The sequence below is a fragment of the Pipistrellus kuhlii genome, unplaced genomic scaffold (assembly GCF_014108245.1).
Source record: "Pipistrellus kuhlii isolate mPipKuh1 unplaced genomic scaffold, mPipKuh1.p scaffold_m20_p_9, whole genome shotgun sequence".
NCBI lineage: Eukaryota > Metazoa > Chordata > Mammalia > Chiroptera > Vespertilionidae > Pipistrellus > Pipistrellus kuhlii.
The window spans coordinates 12,756,372-12,772,856 of NW_023425595.1; the positions used below are offsets into that span (position 1 = coordinate 12,756,372).

A 16,485-nucleotide genomic window follows, 5' to 3' on the forward strand; every position below is an offset into this window, starting at 1 on the left:
TTTTTGGTGCATTTTTTAAAAATATATATTTTATTGATTTTTTACAGAGGAAGGGAGAGAGCTAGAGAGCTAGAAACGTCGATGAGAGAAACATCGACCAGCTGCCTCTTGCACACCCCCTACTGGGGATGTGCTCGCAACCAGTGTACATGCCCGTGACCGGAATCGAACCCGGGACCCTTCAGTCCTCAGACCGATGCTCTACCACTGAGCCAAACCGGTTTCGGCCGTTTTTGGTGCATTTTTAATTTTTAAAAAATAAATTTATTGCTGTGACACTGGTTAATAAGATTAATCCCAAAGGCAAGGGAAATAAGAGAAAAAAAATAAACAAATGAGGTGGCATTTTCTTACATGTTGCATCAAAAGCACCCTTCCAGACCTATTATTAATCATTGGTTTTAACCCTTTGATTCCAAACCACCCTAAAGAAAAGAGAGGTAAAAGGAGAAAAAGAGGAAAGAAGAGAAGAGATTAAATATGAATTAACCTTAGATTCGGCAATAGAGCTACCATAAGTGAGTGGCCTGATTATTATAATCTCTGAATGCATAATAATCTGGCCACTCAGAGTGTGTGTGTGTGTGTGTGTGTGTGTGTGTGTGTGTGTGTATGTGTGTGTATGTGTGCATGAATTCGTGCATGGGTGGGGTCCAGCCATCCTGGCCAGGGAGAGGGGACATGGGCAGTTCCCTGCCTGCCTGCTGGTCAAACTCCTGGTCCAGAGGACAATTTGCATTTTAGCCTTTTATTATATAGGATATACACTGAGTGGCCAGATTATTATGCATTCAGAGATCAGTGTATTTCAGCCCTTTAGAATAGGCAAACAATTACCTAACTACAACCCTGGGTCTTTAATTAAATAAGGCAATGGAGAAAAAAATTTAAAAAATAATGAAAATCCAACATGTAAAATACAGCAGTCCTAATTATCGATAGGCAATCTATTTTAATACCCCCAGACGATGCCTGAAACCACAGACAGTACTGAAGCCTATGTGAATTATATTTTTCCTACACATACATAACACTTCACAGCCTCTCTTTGTTATATCCAAGTTGCCAGGATCACTAATCTTGCAATTTGGAGCCATTATGAAGTAAAATAAGAGTTACTTGAACACAAGCACTGAGATACCACCACAGTTGATCTCTTAACCTAGACAGCTACTCAGTGACCAGTGGGAAGAAGCATATACAGTGTGGAGATGCTGGACAAAGGGATGATTCATGTCTGGGGTGAGCCAGAGCAGGACAGCATAAGATTTTATCACACTGCTCAGAATGACACACAATTTAAAAATATGAATTGTTTATTTCTGGACTTTTTCATTAAATATTTTCAGACCACAATTGACTGTGGGTAACTAAAACCCCTGAAAGTGAAACCACAAAAAGAGGAGACTACTGTAGAGGCTGCATTATAGAGGGGGTAGGGGGTTCAGTATTTTGGGGCAAAACTTCCGTTGATTCATCTCTTAAATGTTTGCACTCTCCTGGCTATGAACTTCCTCCATTCCCTCATTTGATCTGGCATTGTGCTTGATAGCCTCAGCTCCAGCCCAGAATTAAAAGAGAGGGGACACAAGGGAATTAAACAGATGGAGGAAAAGATGGGAGGAGGAAAAGGTAGGTTTGCAGGTAAAAGTACTATTTCAATTTATAACCCCAAACCTGAAACTCTTGTCTCAAGCTTTTGGGGATGTGGTCTACTGCACCAGAGTATATTTTTAGGCCATTTCTTCTAAATCCGACACAAGACACATATGGTCCCACTAGAACCCTAGTGTGGGCCAATGAGTCAATATTTGGAGACAGATACACAGAATCTCTCAAGTGTAAGGGCTTAGTGATTATTAATTCTCTCTGCATGGATGCCTCCTTCCCACCTACCCACTCCTAAAAGTGAAGTAAAAAGTTAAAAATGTTCACAGCCCATCTTTGCAAAATTTCAAAAGCCCTTCTTGCCCTTGGGGACCCAATACCCACACCTGCTTACAGGGTGGAGGGTGCAAAGTTCTTCTAATTAAGGTGGTGCAAAGTACGCTATGCAGTCCCCTGGGGTCCTTTTCAAGAAGTGAAACCTTCTGGTATGGCAGAAACTTTTTTCTGTGTCCTTCAGTTCTGATAAGTATGTATTAAACCAAAGTAATTGGGGTGATGTCCAAGGTAGCAGAAGCCACTGATTTCCTGTCACCTGGTATCTATAAGCAATCCTAGGTCTGGCCTATCTCATTCACCCCTGCGCACTTGAGAAAGTAGCAGTCAAGTGAACTCAGCAGCAAGCATCAAAATCAGCCCTTGAGCTCTAAGGTCTTGGAGACTCAGGTAAGGAATCAATTTACTTTGTTTCAATGACTAAAAGGGAGTGATGGGGGAAGGTATAGGTTAGTTTTGGAGACTGGAGATTTTTGGCTTTAATTCTAGGGCTTTCCTGGTCAGGTTTCTGATAGTGACATGATTTGAGGAGGGGTAATATGAAAGCTTGCTGCCCACCCACTTTTAATATTTCCCTCCTTCTCTACCTCCCTCCCTTCCTCCCTCCCTCTCTCTCTTTCTCAATTCTGGCAGATCAACTTTGAGTCAGATTGCAGCATGTAGATTAAAACACAATTGCCAACCTGCTGGGTTCAGACCTGCACTCTACCATTTACAAGCCACATAACCTCAGGCCAAGTTACTAAGCCTCTGTGTTCTCAGTTTCCTCTTCTATAATAAAATTGTGGCAATAATACCACCAATTGCATTATAAAGATTAAATGAACTAAATCCTGAAGCTCCTAAAACTAGTTGTGTGGTATGAAACAAGAAAGTAACCAGTTGTGGCTATAATAAAAAAAAATAACTCTATTCTCCTTACTTTAATTCCCCCCCCCCTCAAAAGATAGCCCACTAAATGGCAATATCCTCAGATATTACTAAGGCTCACAGGCTAACATTTCTGGAGGGGCTTGGCGGACACCAAAATGAACCTCAAATCCTGACTCAAATCCATCACAAAAGCTTAGAGTAAAAGTGGGCACTGGAGATGAGAGGAAGCTCTACTGAAGGGGGACAAAAATAAAATTTAACCATGTCATCTCTATTTTCTAAAAACAGTATATAATGTTACTCTTTTCCCTGTTTCCCATAAAATAACTTGATCTCACTGATCAGATTGCCTTTTTGTCCAATGTCCTGTGCATTTTGTAAACCTGCTCTGAAGAGGCAGTTCAGTTTAATGTTCATTCTACCATTTACGGACTTCATAGTATAGAGAAAATGAGTTCTCTGTGTAATCCCAGTAGGAAATTTCCTTGCAGGACTTATACCCCATTAGAGAAGCTACACTATGATATAGAAAGAAAATAGTAAGAAATGCAAATAGCTGTGACTTTGAAAGAGAAGTCGTTGCCATCGGTGAGAAAGGCAGGAACAACCCTGGGTCATGTGCGTGATTCATGAGGAATTTGACTGAAAATGCAGAGGTAGGAGGAGCATTTCACAGAGGGGAGGATTGAGAGGAGAAAGCAAGAGACTTGTCCAAACCAGGGGTTCTGGCTCCGGTGGCGAAAGGTGGGAAACAATGGGATGGAGCTTAAGAAGTTACGTGGAGCTAAACTGTGAAGGGATTCTTCACAGGCAATGACTGATTGGAGAGAGAGTTCAAGCTCAGGAAGAGCATGACCTAAGTAGTAATTTAGGACTTTGGATCACAGGATAACATTTCTGGAGTGGGGTGGTGGACACCAAAATGAGCCCCAAATTCTGCTTCAAATCCATCACAGAAAGGAGGGTAGCCCTAGCCAGTTTGGCTCAGTGGATATAGCATCAGCCTGTGGACCAAAGGGTTTTAGGTTTGAACCTCCCAGGCCTGGGCTTTGGTTAGGCTCATGCAGGAGGCAACCAACTGATGTGTTTCTCTTGCATCAATGTTTCTCTTTCTTTCCCTCTCTTTTCACTCTCTCTAAAAATTAGTGGAAAAATATCCTCAGGTGAGGATTAACAAAAACAACAAAAAAAAAAAAAAAAAAAGAAAAGAAAAAAAAAGAAAGAAGAGAGTGTGCATTAGAAAAGAGAAAGATTGAAAGCAGAAAAGCAAGATTTTTGTGCTTAAACCAAGAGAGGAAATGAGAATTGAATGCATGAGGTGATAGTGGAAGTATAAAAAGGTTCACCTGCAAGATAAGGCACATTACAAAGACCCATACAATATGATCTGGCCATTGAGTGAACGTGGGAGATAAAGGAGTAAAGGAGCCGAGTGACAGATGGTGTCAACATTTTATGCCTGGGTGACAGAGGAAACAGAAATAAAGCAACCTGAGGGATGATGCCTGAGGAAAGGCTGGGAACTCTGCAGCATAGTCCCTGAAGAGAACAGTTCCAATTAAGTGACTCCCCTACAACTGGCTATGAAGTATTGATGAATGAGGGGGTGAAGAGGAAATGGAGGAAGACAGTGGAACCATAAAGTTTTAAGAAGCTTTGGGTAAAGGACCGGGGCACTGGGCAGTGTTGGGGGATACTGCTACATTAAAGAAAGGGCTTTTGGATGGGGGAAAACTGCGGCACACTTTAATATTAAAAAAAATACAAATATTGTGATTACAATTTTCTTTAAATATTAAATATTTTAAAAATTGCAAGGCATCTCATATTCTCAAAACAATACTTTGAATCAAGAGATCACAAAAGTAGCAAGCAACAGGGCTGGAACTAGCTCCTGCTACATGGCATTAAGAACAGTGAGAATGATAATGCAACAACTGACTTCTTAAAGGACTAAAATCTTGGTGGATGGAGATGGGCTGAGACGCACAGGCAGAAGGAAAGGAAGAAAGAACATTTTTCCTAAGAGATAAGTACACAGGAGGCCAGAAAGGATAAAAATGCAAAGTATTTTGAGTGGCAAAGGAGGAAGTTGAGGTAACAAAGGGGGAAGTTGAGGTAACAAAAGCTTTGAACTTCTCAGTAAATGATAGAATTATTGGACCTAAAAATTATAACTCAAACCAAAACCCATGAGAGCTGTGAGCTCCCCTTCAGAGAAATAGTGGTGTCTTTTAAAAATCAAAAGGGATTTACCATAAAATGGGGCAGTGTTCAGTAAATTGAGTCTTTATTTTAATATAGCTTAGTGAAAATAAGGTCCTATTATTACCATATTTTGACCAATGTGGTCAGTAACCCAAATTGCTTATGAGTTATTAATGTAACAATGAGTCTTTGGGCATAACCATGTAGGGCACCATGTAAGTGATTATGAACAAAATTTTTAATAGAACAAAGCTTTAGGAATCTACAATATCCTTAGGAGTATGTGATCTAGTTTTATATATTCCCATAAAATGAAGCTTTCATCATCTAGTCACTCTATAATGCCATATATATAAAAGCCTAATCAACCGTTCAACCATTTGACCCGTAACTATGACATGTACTGACCACTGGGAGGCAGATGCTTAATTCACAGGCATGGAAACATGGAACAGACTGATGAATCTGAGAGGGAAGTGGAGAGAGGGGAGGGCAGGAAGAGATTTACCAAAGATCTTATATGCATACTATATGCTTGGTGCACGGATTTGCACACCAGTGGAGTCCCTTGGCCTGGCCTTAGGAGATCAGGCTGAAACCAGCTCTCTGGCATCCCTAGAGGGGTCACCTATTGTGAGAGGGTGCAGGCCAGGCTGAAGTAATTATGAACAATTTTTTTAATAGAACAAAGCTTTAGTAATCTAAAAATTGTTCACAAATCCATGCATAATATAATATAATAATAGTATAATATAATAAATATAATATAATATAATCACACACTTAGTATATATATATATATATATATATATATGAAAGAATATTTGCATAAGAAAAGAAGGAGCATATAGAAACAGGTATGCTTTTGTTTATCTGCTACTATTGTTATCTTAATATTTTTTAAAGCTTTGTAGAAATTTACATAACAGGACATTATTTTAATAGAGAAAATATATTTTCCCTAATGATCATTACTGTCTGAGTAGAACTTGCTTACATAAATGGTTTATCTCACCAATAATACAAATACAACCTTAGGCCATTGAAAAAATATGGGGAGATTAAAAACAACAGAAGCCCAATCATTTAAATAATTGATGACTTTTGCTCTTTAAGTCATCCTCACTAAAATGAGCCCTCTGGAGAGGAGGGTAGTGCCTCTCAACTCATTCCACACTTGTCTGCAAAAAGACAAAATGCCTGCTTAGTAAGGAAGGTGTTGGGAGAGTTGAAACTAGATGCATATATACTATTCCTGGCTCATAGTAGGTGCTCAGTGAATAACTGTATGTGATCTAGCTTGTTGTGTGGTAGAGAGAGCACTAGTCTCAGGGCCATGGTGACTACCTTTTGGTTTGGCTTGGTCACTGGGTGAACAAGGCATGTCCCATCCCTGGGCCACCATTTCCTCATTTGTCAAATGAACAGAATGGTTTCCGAGATTCCCCCTGAATAGCTTTAAATCCTGCCTGGTGACCAGAATCCGTTTGTAAACTCCGTAGTGGGCTACATTGATATATTCCTTTTGATTGGTACAAAGCAGAATCCCAAGACTACACCACATATGAGCAAAATCAAGTGCCAAGCATTCAGTCAAATCCTCCTCTCTTCCCTTCAGTTCAGATACATATTTTTTTTCTTCAATTGATTTGTAATCACCCAATTTGAAGGAGAAGAAAGGGGTTCATTAGTAAAATAGATTGAATTCCTATTCCCTACAGGGACAAATCAGTCTGGTACCATAGGCACCTCATTGTAGGGGTTGAAGTCCACATTTCAAATCTTTATTAGTCATGAAACTTTGAACAATTATCTAACTTTTCTATGTCCTTGCTACCTTCTGTACCAAGTAGAGACAATGACTTATCCCTAATCTACTCTGTGAGGCTCAAATGAGATGCCAGATGTGAAATCTCTTTGTCACTATAAAGTGGGTACAAAGGTGAGGCCCAGGACACATCCAATTACCTGTTTCATGGCATACCTGTAGTTGCCTGGCTCTGTGTGACTTCAGTAAGATAAGCAAGATGTACAGACAGTCTTGGTCTTCAAGTCTCCTTACACAACTTACAGTCAATAAAGACAAGAACAAAGATGTGTCCCAAAAGAGAGATTACCAGGGCCCAGGGGAGACCAAATAGAATTCATGTAAGAAATTGACATAAACAAATGAATACCAGAAGGAAGCCCCAGGTAAAGAGGGCTGAGCAGTCTTGGAGTATTAGAGCTGGGCAGGACCTTGGTAATAATCACTGTCTAACTTCAGAAATGAATAAATTATAATTTCAAGAACAACTAGCATTTACTACTTTCTCGCTATGTACTGGGTACTTTCACTTACTTCTCACAAATGTCTGTGAAAGGGGTATTGTACTCATTTTTCAGATAGAAACAAGATAAACTAATGCTCAAAAGGGAATAAAGCTAAAAACAAAAACAGCAACAAAACAGCTAATAATTATTCAGACATAAGTACCTTATATACATTTATTTCTTCAATCATATTTCCTAAGAAACTACTAAAATACTAGATAAGAGAGGACAAGATCTCTACTTTGATAGAATTTATAAACAAGCAAGCAAATATAATGGGTTGTTGTGGGAAAGAGTAACTAGCAGGTTGAATCATTGATTGAGGGTTCAGGGAAGGCTTCTCTGAGAATCTGACATTTGAGCTCCATCTGAGTGAAAAAAAACACCAGCCATCCACAGACCATCCATCAGTTCATTTAAACTTTATAGCAACCCTATGAGAAAAGAATTATTATTATCTTCTATAACAAGAGTCCAACTTGAAGCCCAGAGACTTTTAAAAAATTTGCCCAAGGTTCACAGCAAAAAGAAGAATCATGATTTAAACCTAGGCAATTTGAATCAGGAGGCCATGGTTTTATGATGCCTGTGGTCTACCACAATGGACAAAAGCAAATAAGCAAAGGAATAAAGGCAAATCCATACAAAATGCATTTTCCAATATTAAAGCATTAAAAAAAAAGCATCAAGGGCTGAGAGACAAACAGAATATGCAGATATATGAGCATGATGTTCTCTACAAAGATAAATTATACCCCAAACATAGTTGTCAAGAATACTGGCAGCAAACCCTGGGCCCATATGTCCTTGCCTGAGATGCTCCCTTTGAATCCAATAGGACTTGTTTCAGGTCCAAAGTCCCAAGGAAGAGGCCATGTTTACCCTCAAAGACACATATGGGGAAAAATTCTGAAAAAAAGTATTCAAGTCGAATGACAGAAGATAAGAGACTACTGAAATCCTGTTCTCCCTCTTTTCATTTTATTATTTGTTTTATTTTTAGGATTTTTGAGGGTGAAATGACAACACCCAGAAATTCAATGAGTGGAGCTTTCCCAGCAGATCCTATGAAAGGCCCTATTGCCATGCAACCTGTTAAAACCATTACCAGGAAGGTATCTCCTGTGGTTGGCCCCACACAAAGCTTCTTCATGAGGGAATCCAAGGCTTTGGGGGTGAGTCAGTTACCCTCCATTCCATATCCTAGGGATTCTCTGGCTTATAGAAGTAAATGCTATAGACCAGGTATAGGATTCAGTCCAATTTGAAGGTATCTGATCCAACCTGAGGTGTTCTTTATGTCTGAAATGGTGGGTCAAATCAGAGATGTACAGAGAAGTTATCACAGTGATCTTTTGATTTTGAGGCTTATATATGACATCCCAGTTCATTGCCAGCATCCTAGGCATATCTGCCCTGGAAATGACCCATCTTCTTCACCTAGGTAGTGAAGAAAATGAATCCACACAAGACATAGGTCTTGGCCACTTCTTTTAAGCATTTCACACAAGCCCAAGCCAGGGATTCCGGTTTTACCTTTGCTTTTTGACTTGAAGATGATTTAAATTCACTCAACAGTGCCCCTATTTTCTCCACAGGCTGTCCAGATTATGAATGGGCTCTTCCACATTGCTCTTGGTGGTCTCATGATAATCCACCTGGAGGTCTATGTACCTTTCTGTGTAACTGTGTGGTACCCTCTCTGGGGAGGCATTATGGTGAGTAAAAATTCACAACCATTTGGGGAGTGATGCAGACAAAAATTTTAAAAAGGCTACACAGGAATATACCAGAATAGTTCCTTGTTGAGGAAAGTTGAATAGGAGATAACTTGTCTGATTAAAGTAATTTGGTGGAAAGAAACTTGACTAAATTGAGTATGAATGACATTGTTGAGAGTTAGTTATCATGCTTCATGTGAAGTCAGAGAAAGATATTCTACATGAATCTGCAAAGGGAAGGAAGAGTGTTCAAAGCATAACTTATCCAAAGTCAAGTTGAGTGGGCAGAGGAGCATTAGACATTTGGACTACATAGCATGGTGTTTCGGAAAACAAAAAGGGGTAAGACCATCCCACTTTCAACTGCTTCCTTACAATTCTGTTTAGTTTCTATTGCACATGGTGAAATTAGTCCCATCCTAGATGAATCTTCCGTAGCTTATTAGGAGATCAGCATTCCTTATGACTGTTTCATGTACATGTTTTTCAAGTGTGTAAGCCTGTCTGAGTGTGGTATGGTGCAGTGGTGTTTATATCGCCATTACATTTTAATAGTTACTATGATAAAGATGAGCCCAAGATTTTCTGAACAAGGGGAGATAGATTAGAACAAGAATTTTCTCCATTTTTTACAGCTTGAACAGTAGAAAAAGAAAATGAGAAATAATCATCATCACTTCCTGTAACAGCCAACATTTTAACGGGGGAGCCTATGACAATCAAGCCAAATATTTCCTACACTGATTCATTCTTCATTAACATCAGTCACGTAAATCATTGAGAACTACAAAGAGCAATTATACAAAAAATTTTTTAATTAAAAACAAAACTTTTATATCCACTATCTGACTACTAATTGATATGGAAATGTGAATTCTGCCTTTTAGTGTTTTTTTTTTTTAATTATTATTATTTTTTTAACCCTCATCAGAGGAACGAAAATACTTTTTTTTTTTTGCATTGATTTTTAAAGACAATGGAAGGGAAGGAGTGGGGGAAAGAGAGAGAGAGAGAAACATCATTGTGACAGACACTATGATTGGTTGCCACCCACATGCACTGGAACTAGGGGACAGAGAATAGACCTGAAACCCAGATACTTGCCCTTGACCTGGGATCAAACATGAGACCCTCTGGTGAGCAGGTCTACACTCTAACCATTGAGCAATGTTGGTAGGGCATCTTTGGTTTTATTATTTTCCTAGTCACAGCTCCTCAGTTGGTTGAATAAGAGGCATGGATTGAATATAGTTGAACTTGAATAAAGGGGAAATATGACCTCTGAAAAAGAAATGAATCCAATAAAAATGGCTAAATAGATCAGTGAAAGTGGTTGAAAGCATGGATAGCTTTTTTACAACCCAGTTCTCAGTGTTACAAGTATCACTCTCTCTGCTTCTCTTCCTCTCTGCCAATTCTCCCATCTCCACACCCTTCCTTACCTACCACTTCTCTTTTCACAGTACATCATTTCTGGGTCACTCCTGGCAGCAGCCAAGACAAACTCCAGGAGAAGTTTGGCAAGTAACCATATATTCTTCTCTTCCACATATCAGAGGAATATTTGATTTCTCAGTTGAAAACAAATACCCTTAAAGACCTTTGGAATCACAATAGTATTGAGTTCTCTCAACCCTAAAAAGCAAAAGATCCTCTACAATGCTATTGAGATTTTATTTAAGAAAAACTTGAAAATGAGACCTACTTGAAATGTATCCGTGGAAACAATTTAAAGGCAGATGAATAGCATGCATATGATTTTATGCCTGATAAATGCTGTGTGAGACTAACAAATTTCCTTAAAAGCTATTTCGTTTCTCTCAGGCCACCATTTAGGACAGCTATCTAATAAATTCTATGATTGACTTAAGTCCTAATTGACTTTGAGCTGTAATTTTGAGCTCAGTTTATCTCCATGTACCTCTGAGTTTTCACCTGTAAATGGAGATAATAGTACTTATTACCATATGACATTGCCATTAGGATGAAAAGGAGTAGTACACAAGAAAGTGCTTCGGAGGCACTTTCACTCCAGAAGAGCTCCCATATTGTATGGGCCAAGAGCTCACCAGCAGGTTTCCTTCCCAATTTTTGTTACACCTAGTAAGCTATCCGAAGTCAGTGAGGAGTTAAGTGAATTGAAATGCTCTACTCCAGGGGTGGTCTGACAAACTCAGTATGGGTGTGTGTGTTGGGCGGGGGAGAGGGAGGAACTGTTTAAGAAGGTCACATTGTTTTATTCTCCAATACAGCCAGGCCTACTGACTTGCCATTTGTAGATTATAGTACTTGTCATATATATTTTCCCATTTTGATCTTTTGTCATCCTTGCAAGTTAGAACACTCCCACTTACATCCTCTTACCTATGCTACCAGACATCAGCCCTAAAGATGGTGTCTGTAGGGAGAAGGTGGTGTTATCAATCTTGCTGTTCACTTGGTGGTACAGATTCAGAGGGTCTATCTGCTCTTTCCCTATATATATATATATATCCACTTTTATTGATGGAAGAACCTCCTTTTTTCTCTCCCTCCTTCTTACACAGACAGATATGGTCTGAATACTATTTATTTTCATTTACCCAATAAATATTGATTAAATACATACTAGGATGATGACAGTGGTAGTGAAAAGAAGTGCAAGGAGACAATTATAAGAATAAAGGATTCCTCCTACATTTTTTTTCTGGATAAACTGATTGGATAGTAATGGCATAAAATGAGATGGGAAATATGGAGAAAGGAACAAAATTGAGAGAAGAAGGTTTTTATTCTACAGTAACAGAAAACTAAAAACAACTGAGGAATGTGGGGTGTATAATGACTTAGTAGTACCTCTGTGAGTCAGAGGAATGAGATCTGGAATACCCTCCTAGGTTAAATTCTCCAAATGGAAATCAAACCCAATTCATGACTTCATGTTTTCTTTTCAGGTTCAAGGGAAAATGATAATGAACTCAATGAGCCTCTTTGCTGCCATTTCTGGGATAATTATTTTGATCATGGACATATTTAATATTACAGTTTCCCATTTTTTTAAAATGAAGAGTCTAAACTTTATAAAAGCTTCTGTGCCATATATTAACATACACAACTGTGAACCAGCTAACCCTGCTGAGAAAAACTCTTTATATGTACAATATTGTTACAGAGTTCGATCCGTGTTCTTGGTAAGTGTGAAATATGATTCCTTTTCAGAGAGGAAGTGTGGCATTTTTATTATGAGTGTCAACTCTAGATCCAGACTGTCAGCATCTGGTGTTTATTGCCTCGTGCCTGTGGGCAAGAATTTTTAACCACACTCTGCCTCAGTTTTAATTATGAAATGGAGAAGATAATAGTACTTACTTACATCCCTGTTTTGAGGGATGAGTCAGTATATACAAAACATTTAGAACAGTGTCTGGTACACAGAAAATGCTATGTATGTATTTATTTTAACATTAATATTGTTAATGGTATTTACATTTATCAATATTATTATTAAGATGAACATTGAAGAACTACCTAAGTTGTTATGAATAGCTTTTGCCTCATGGAGTTTTTTGTTTTATTTTGTTTTTAAATATATTTTTATTGAGTTCAGAGAGGAAGAGAGAAAGATAGAAACATCAATGATGATAAAGAATCATTGATTGGCTGCCTCCTGTATGCCTCCTACTGGGGATCGAGCCTGCAACCCGGGCATGTGCCCTTGACTACAATCAAACCCGGTTAGGGTTAGGGTTCAGTTCCCAGGCTGACACTATCCACTGAGCCAAACCAGCTAAAGCTGCCTCAAGGAGTTTTTAGTGTAGAGTTTAAAGGGGGGAAAGTGTATATCCCAAATGTGAAGAGGCTTCCTTGGTGTGATACCACCTAAATAAAGCTGGATACAATTAATTTGTGACTCAGTAATTATTCTTTCCTACATAGAATTAATTCTTCAACTATTATTCACTTTCTGTCAGCAACATGGATTAACTATTTTTTTCTGTGTCAGGAGTTGCTAAGGCTTAGGGTTACAAACATACTGTAGTTCTTAAAGATAGTCATTACCTAAAGAATTTATTTTTTAATCACTTAATTTTAGTCAACAGTCATTTACTGAGCACTTACCCTATTCTTCTGATTTTTATTATTACATTTCATCCTCATTTTTTCATTGTTCTTCAGAGCCTTTACGCAGTGATGCTGATCTTTGCCTTCTTCCAGAAACTTGTGACAGCTGGCACTGTTGAGAATGAATGGAAAAAACTTTGCTCCAGACCCAAAGCTGTAAGTAGTAGCCACTCTGTCCTCAACCTTCCTCTAGGAAAATCATTACAAAAAAAAAAAAAAATCCTATATAGAGAATGTAATCCAATGAGACTTTGAGTTTGAGCCTGGGAGTTTCATGAAAAATGGTCTTGGTATATTACTGGGAAGCAGAAAATACCAACAATGATAGAAAATGTCTTGAAATTTGAAATAAGTCTAAAGGTTAGACAGAGGAAACAGTTCTATAGTATATGCATCCTCCTCCTAACCTTGACTTCTGCTTGACTCAGGCATCCAACTTGATTCCATATATCATGTGCAGATGGCTGAAGGTTGAAGGTTGATTAAAGATAATAGTTCTTCCACTTGATTTCTCGGTATTCTCTTCTTCCACACAACCACCTTTTCATCCATCTAATCCCTCTTCCAAAACAATAGGTTCAAAGAAGCTCCACAACTGGGAAATAATCTATTATTAACTGCTTCAGAACCATAGAATGTCAGATTTAGTATAGAACTTAGGAGTCAGCACTAATTATTTCATTTTGCAGATGAGAAAAGTAGGGTTAGAGACCAAAAATTATTTTTCTAAAATTATCTCCAATAAAGGCAAATCAAAATGAAAATATAAATTCCTCTATTATTGCAATGTTTTTTTCCAAATATTGGGTAATCATTCCTGGAAAGAGGGCAAAAACTGTTGGCATTGATAAATCTTGATAAGTGATTGGGTAAGAATATGGGCACCTAGGAAACTAATCCTGGAATTTGAGGGACATGGGAAATAAAATTAATAGCATAAAACAAGGAGTTATTTGATAAATATTTGTAGAGATTATTGAAAAATACGCCAATGATAAAAGTCAAGAAAAGTTTGTTGAATTTTGTGTTCTAGGACGTAGTTCTTCTCCTGTCAGCTGAAGAAAAAAAAGAAAAGGCAATTGAAATAAAAGAAGATGTGGTGGAGTTGACTGAAATATCTGCCCAACCAAAAAATGAAGAAGACATTGAAATTATTCCAGTCCAAGAAGAAGAAGAAGAAGAAACAGAAGTAAACTTTCCAGAACCTCCCCAGGACCAGGAATCCTCACCAATAGAAGATGATAGTGTCCCTTAAACTTCATTTTTATTTTTGTTTTCTGTTTCCTTTTTCTAAGCATTAGTGTTCATAGCTTCCAAGAGATATTTCCCCCCATTTCTCTGCATGTATCTCCACATATCTCTCTGGTCTTTACATGGAGTGACCATAGAGTGTGCAATCCCCCCCACCTCTCTCTCTCTTTCTCTCTCTCTCTGTCTCTCTCTTTCTGAAAATATAGCTATTGTAACAGATTGCATTATAATGTTTCTTGTTTGGAGCAGCTTTCTTACATTAAAAAAAGGCAGAATGTGATTCTTCACTTGCCTTTGCCTTGGATAAATAGTAGCCACAGTAGTGTTTTAGTGTTTTTTTGTTTTTTGTTTTTGTCTGTTTTGTTTTGTTTTCCATTTCTTCCCTACTCAACAGGAAGATTCTGGACCTGATGAAAAAGATAAATGACTGCTGCATACAATCCATAAACTAACTCTAATTCCTATTACATCTATATTTTGGGTGTAGTCCCTTTGCACCACTGTTTTAATGAAAGCAAAAATAATAATAATGAGGTGCAATAAGGAGCCTATTTGATCTATCTTTCTATGGGGCTCACATTGACTCACACTGAGCCTTCATAACCCTTCAGGGAGACTCTGAGAGACCAACACCCAATTCTTTCTTTGTACAAACAGCACAGCTTATAAATGGCCTTGTCTCTATCTGTCTTAACTTTCTCTAACCCCTGTTCTAGGCTCTTGGCTACATTGTCTATCTAATTTTAGTCTTTAGGCAAGAGAAGAATGAAAAAATAATACCAAAAGTAGCCATATCTCAAATAATAACCAACATTTGTATTTGTAGAATATTTTCTAGTCAACAAAATATTTTATCAAATAATTGATTTTGATCATCCCTGATAAAAAATAATTCCTATCCCATTTTACAAATGATTCAAAAAGGATAAGTAATTTGTAAACAAGTAAAGGTAATTTACAGCTAGTAATTTTGAGGGCCTTTTTCATTACTAAATCTTCTTACTCAAATACTGTAATGTTTGAAATAACCAAATTACCTACCAGTGCCCACATAAACTACTAGAGTTAAGTCAAAAGGATTTTATCAAGCACACACTCTCTGACCAGCACGAAACAGGTGTTAAGGGAGACACAAAAGAATCAGAAATCAAATTTTACCAGTGGGGATAAAAAGACTTAGACATTCATAACCTTTTCAAAATTACTTACATCATTGATGTATAATTGTCTGTTAGATTACATAATGTAGATACTGAGTTATCAATGTTATAGACTAAGTGCTACAGACATTGTGAGAAAAAAGATCATGCTGAAAAATTATATAAATAGTTACAATACCTAATCTCAGGCAATAGCTATCCTACTTACTGATTCTTGTTCATATTCAGAGAAACTAGTATCCTATGAAGAAAGAATCTTAACCTAGGAAGGTCACTGTCATCTATCAACTACATTTGAGCATTTGCTACATGTCGAGTGATGTCAGATTCTGGCAAGTATGTAGACAATGTGATTTTCACTCCATGTAATATTTCCATTTTTTTTAGGGGCCACCAATGGAAGATATTTCCTCTGATTAGAAAGAAAAAGGAGTAAAGTCCTCTATGTAAAGTCCTCAAAATTAGCTTTAAATGAATAAAACTATATTTGTATTCTTATCTGCAATAGATGATTCCAATATGGTATTTCTCCAAGTCTTCTTTATTCCTATAACATCAGATCATGTGAGGCTCCTAAAGCCTTAAGTACATATTCACACAAACCTAATCTGGGTGTGAATTGTGAAGTATCAGGATATTAACTATTAATTTCAGTATATTCTTACATATACACTTGCCCAAGGAAAATTTTCATGGGACAGGTCATTAATAATGTGTTCCTCACTCACAGCACTCTAGAATTTGACTGAATTATATGGCAGGCACTTCTGCATTGAACTAGGGGAAAAGAAAGAGGTCATGGCAATGCTAGACTCAATGAGAAAGAGAGAGAGAGAGAGAGAGAGAGAGAGAGAGAGAGAGAGAGGAAATCTTAAAAAAAAAGACAATCTTTTATTTCTTATTTTTTATTTCTTATT

The 16,485-nt window shown here is 37.7% G+C and overlaps 1 protein-coding gene across 1 annotated transcript; it reads left to right on the forward strand.

Moving 5' to 3' along the window:
* Positions 1-2,138: 2,138 nt before the first annotated feature.
* LOC118713544 (B-lymphocyte antigen CD20) lies at positions 2,139-14,598 on the forward strand. Its single transcript, XM_036428237.2, has 7 exons — positions 2,139-2,331; positions 8,339-8,510; positions 8,934-9,053; positions 10,520-10,576; positions 11,990-12,226; positions 13,212-13,313; positions 14,191-14,598. Exons 2-7 carry the CDS (start codon positions 8,355-8,357, stop codon positions 14,410-14,412), a joined length of 894 nt encoding a protein of 297 aa, XP_036284130.1. The 5' UTR covers positions 2,139-2,331; positions 8,339-8,354; the 3' UTR covers positions 14,413-14,598.
* Positions 14,599-16,485: the final 1,887 nt, after the last annotated feature.